Source organism: Acipenser ruthenus, chromosome 13 (genome assembly GCF_902713425.1).
Source record: "Acipenser ruthenus chromosome 13, fAciRut3.2 maternal haplotype, whole genome shotgun sequence".
NCBI lineage: Eukaryota > Metazoa > Chordata > Actinopteri > Acipenseriformes > Acipenseridae > Acipenser > Acipenser ruthenus.
The window spans coordinates 3,978,114-3,982,411 of record NC_081201.1 but is presented as its reverse complement, the minus strand read 5'-3'; the positions used below and the strand labels follow the sequence as shown (position 1 = coordinate 3,982,411).

The following is a 4,298-nucleotide window of genomic DNA, read 5'->3' as shown; positions in this document are numbered from 1 at the left end:
CATGCAGTGTGTGTTTTTCTTTTTAATGCTTTTTTAATTACAATTATATGAACCCAGGTCTACTGAGATGAAAGGCTAATGCATTGACAATGTGCTACCTTTCCTACACTGATCTAGAACATGCAGGAATAAACACATGTATAAACCATATAAATTCAGATTTTATTTAAATATAAAAAAGTTATTAAATAAAAATCAATAAAAAAAAGTTATTTACAGCAGAGTGCAATATACAGGTATGCTGTTTACAAGTAGAGTTGAAGTACATGTGAATATGATTATATATTACACTACATACTATATATTACAACACAGGTGAAAAAAATTGCATTTCTTCAGTAAATATCTGTTTATGTTCTGTAGGAAGCATCTGTAACAGTGGACACTGAAGGATTCTGAAGGTCTGCAGTGGTGGTGTCATAACCAAGATTCTTCATGTCTTTTGTGACAACATTGAAAGAAAGAGTAATAAATCCTTGTGAACGTACTCTTGTAACTGAAAAACAAAAACATGTATAGGTCATGTACACACAGTTATATACCTTTTGAACCTTGAAAGTGTTTGCTTTAATGTAAATACTGTATTTTATGGGTATGCTCTTTAAAATGTAAGCATAAAATGGGACATCTGTTTAATAGCATTTTACAATAAAGTCCAGCTGTGGCTTATCCCGGCATGGTGTGGGTTGATCAAATTGACAAGTTTTGCAAACATTCCTGCAATTGCCTTCTTTAGCGTAACCTACCTTCCCTTCCTTCTCCTTGGGCAACAACCTTGGGGTCTGTGAACTCGGGGCGTCTTCCCATAAACCAGCTGAGGAAAACCAGAATGCTATATTAGGTTGTATGATCAATAAAAGGACAGAACAGCAATATTAATTTTTTTTTTTTTTTCTTACTGGAAGTTGATTGCCATTTATCTAAATGACAAACTAAATATATTTATCACTGGGTGCATACAATGGGGCAGGCATTGGCAATATCATGATTTGTATGAGATTATATACCAACTTAAGATAGAATACCACAGAAAAGCATTTACCCATTTAAATGTCCAATGCTTGTTAAAGGAAGTGTCCTGATCGCACAACAATCTAACATCAGGTCATGAAATAGTATTCTAGTTTAATTTTTTTTTTTTTTTTTACTGTTTTAAGCCCTTTGTAAATGCAGAATAAAAATAAATACAGATCTCTCTCTCTCTCTCTATATATATATATATATGTGTACACACACACACAGTAGCGTCAGTTATCCGATCTTTGATCAACCGCTTGCACTTGTAATCACATGACGAATTACGTGTGGTGTATTACGCACACAGCTTCTGCTGCTAAAATGGCTATGCGATTTAGCTGCCAAAAAAAAGGACCAGCAGACTGAGGCAAATGAAAGCTACAGAATTATTCAGACCACCAAAACTACAGATAGAGCATTGTGTGCTTTAAATTGCTGCAGTTAAGCAAATTAAAACAGTCACCTCGTTCTTTATTTTTCTTCTATTTCGTCAGTAAGGGCTGGACATCATGTCTATGTTATTGAGCAGCTAAGAACTTTTATTTTATTCACTTCAATTGCATGTTATTACAATGCCTTAACAGCAAGTATCAAAGTATAGAAACATTTTACTGAATTTCTGAAGTTTAATGATTCCTAGAGTTCTGTAATGTGTCAAAGTTGTACTGAATTGTATTCTTCAATGATTTTCAAAGTTTGGTATATGGTATGTTTAAATTACAGTAATTACCTTAACTGAATGTGTTCGTTTTACTGAATTGCATTAATTTAATGATTTGTAAAGCTTTGTAATTGTGTATGCTTAATGTGATACAATAGGTTACTAGCTATATATCATCAGCAGGTACTTGTGTACTAAGTACTTGTGTATGTTAACTTTATTCTACACATTATTAAAAGGTACAGTAATTGTTATTAATTGTTATCCATACAAATCGATTATGCAAACTAGTATCGGTTCCGATTAGTTTGGATAATTGACTCTCCACTAATAAAAAAAAAAATATATATATATATATATATATATATATATATATATATATATAGACACACACACACATTGTAGTCACAGTCTCAGCATGTGTATTTTGGTCTCATGTCTAGTATGTTTACCTTGTGAACTTCTGCAGCATTGAGGAAGATTCGGGAACAAACATTGGAATGGTTCTCTTGTGTCTAAGGGTAAATCAAACCACCAAATATGTTATTTCTTTGTTGATAAAACACACATTCCTCGTATTCTTCATTATTCATGTATTCTGATGCATGGGGACAGTACACAGACATCACTGTACAGCAGTTTTCAGAACCAGCTAATAACTTAACACTGCTGTTATGCCATATGCTATGCGTCATGCATAACTCTTTTTATTATTTATTACAAGATTTTAATTCTCACCGGCCTGGGGTGAATGGGATGTGTACAGCTCCATACCCTCGAACTACATCGTTCCCAAAGACATCAGGGCCGTATACACTGACCACAATCTGGGGCCCTGGAAAGAGAGTGAAAACAGCATAAAATGTTTCATTAATCAGTTGCATACTTGATAAATAAAATAGTTCCTTTCTTAGGAAAATGTGTATATGTATTCCTGATGTTTGCAGAGGTTAATTGCATAAAATAGTTTGACAAAAAGGTAATGCAATTAGCTGACATATACTGTATCTTATAGTAGTACAATATGTGGTACTTACAGCCAAATGGGTTTGTGCTCTTAAAAGAGATGTCAATAGGAAAGTTCCACACAAAGTTTTGCTGGGTGTCTCTGCTCTTGGAGGTTATCTGAGATATTCCCTCTTCTAGACCCTAAAACATCAAGCAGCATTAATCTTTAGCAGCCCATATAACGCAAACAAAGCCCAAGTCACTTTTAGACTTACAAAAAAAAAAAAAAAAGTGATTGATGATCAGGATGTGTATGTTTTTAGTAATTTTACACAAAACAAGATTGTTTGTACTGAACACAGTATGTATATATCTATATCTATCTATCTATCTATCTATCTATAATTTATTAGCGATCTGGGTCAACGCAGGCAGGCACATCACACACATGTGGAGGGCGGACGCGAACCCGAACCCGGGACCTCTCGCACTAAAGCATAGCACCGATACCGCTGTACAAAGAGCCGTACAAATATATCGGGCTTATGTCTCCTGCCTTCCCCCGTGCAAGCTACACTGCACCTCTCCGACATCAACACTGCCCTAAAACATAACCCTAACCCATCTGATGCCCTGAAGTTTCTAGTGGATATGCATTTGTGCCGCTCCCGGGGTCCGTATGTTTACACCCTTCCCCACAACCTCTTTCGGGAGCTTGTCATGTTTTAATTACTATGCTTCCCTCTAGTGGAAGTTTTCAGTGTTGCCTGATGAAACAAAAGCAAAAAAAAAAGGTTAAATAGCTATTGATTTTCCGCCCTTACAAATAACATATAAATGTACTGTGTTTGTAATGAATTCCAGTTCAACTCAGGTAAAAACTAAAAATATCTTTAGTACTTACAGAAGTTGGAGCCCAGTCGTGGCCGTACACAAAGCAATACTTGCAATATAGGTCGTCAAACTCTGGGAACTAGAACAAAAGCAAAGAGCAATTAGTTGCATTGTTTTAGAATTCCGATTCTGATTCTTAGTCAGCACTAATGGGTAAGACTAAAGTGAAGACGATAAACTCCCCAGCCACGTTTAGACATATTGCTTCTGCTCACAATGTTTAATTTTGAACAAAACAACAACACAAAATGATCCTACTTAAATAAATTCTAGCGTGGCTTAAAAGAGGGAGTTTTTTTCTACTACAGTTTTAGAGTTTATATTTTTGCAACACTTACATTTGCACTTTCGATTTGCCCATTAACCATAAGAAGAAAAACAGAAGGGTTGGCTGTCATTTTTGCTTTTTACACAACGGTTTGCAATCGAACTAATAATGTTCTTGTTATCTATGTCGTTACGGCTACTTCCTCTGTTGTCAAGATCTCCTGTGGATACCGAGGACGCCTCTTTTACGGGTTCTCGTTAGGTCCAAAATACAAAGGAAGGAAAGCGTTTTACTTTAGTCTTAAGTGCTCTTTGATTGCATATGCTACTGCAAGCTGTGCACTGCTCTATTATACGGACCCGCCGAATGAAAAGTGCCATTTAAAGAGCACAGAATTTTTTTTTTTAGCAGCACGTAATTCAGTGGAATAAAGACAGTATGTTTATCAATGCCGTTGTTGTATAAGCACAGGTGAGTTCTCATAAAGTCGAAAGTTTAGAAACATGTATG

The 4,298-nt window shown here is 35.4% G+C and overlaps 1 protein-coding gene across 1 annotated transcript; it reads right to left on the bottom strand.

The window, feature by feature from the left end:
• Positions 1–150: 150 nt before the first annotated feature.
• b9d1 (B9 protein domain 1) lies at positions 151–4,097 on the bottom strand. The gene is made up of 7 exons (XM_059035465.1): positions 3,859–4,097; positions 3,531–3,599; positions 2,716–2,827; positions 2,417–2,513; positions 2,131–2,193; positions 747–814; positions 151–496 (listed from the first exon to the last, which is right to left on the bottom strand). Exons 1-7 carry the CDS (start codon positions 3,916–3,918, stop codon positions 351–353), a joined length of 615 nt encoding a protein of 204 aa, XP_058891448.1. The 5' UTR covers positions 3,919–4,097; the 3' UTR covers positions 151–350.
• Between the last annotated feature and the right edge of the window lie 201 nt (positions 4,098–4,298).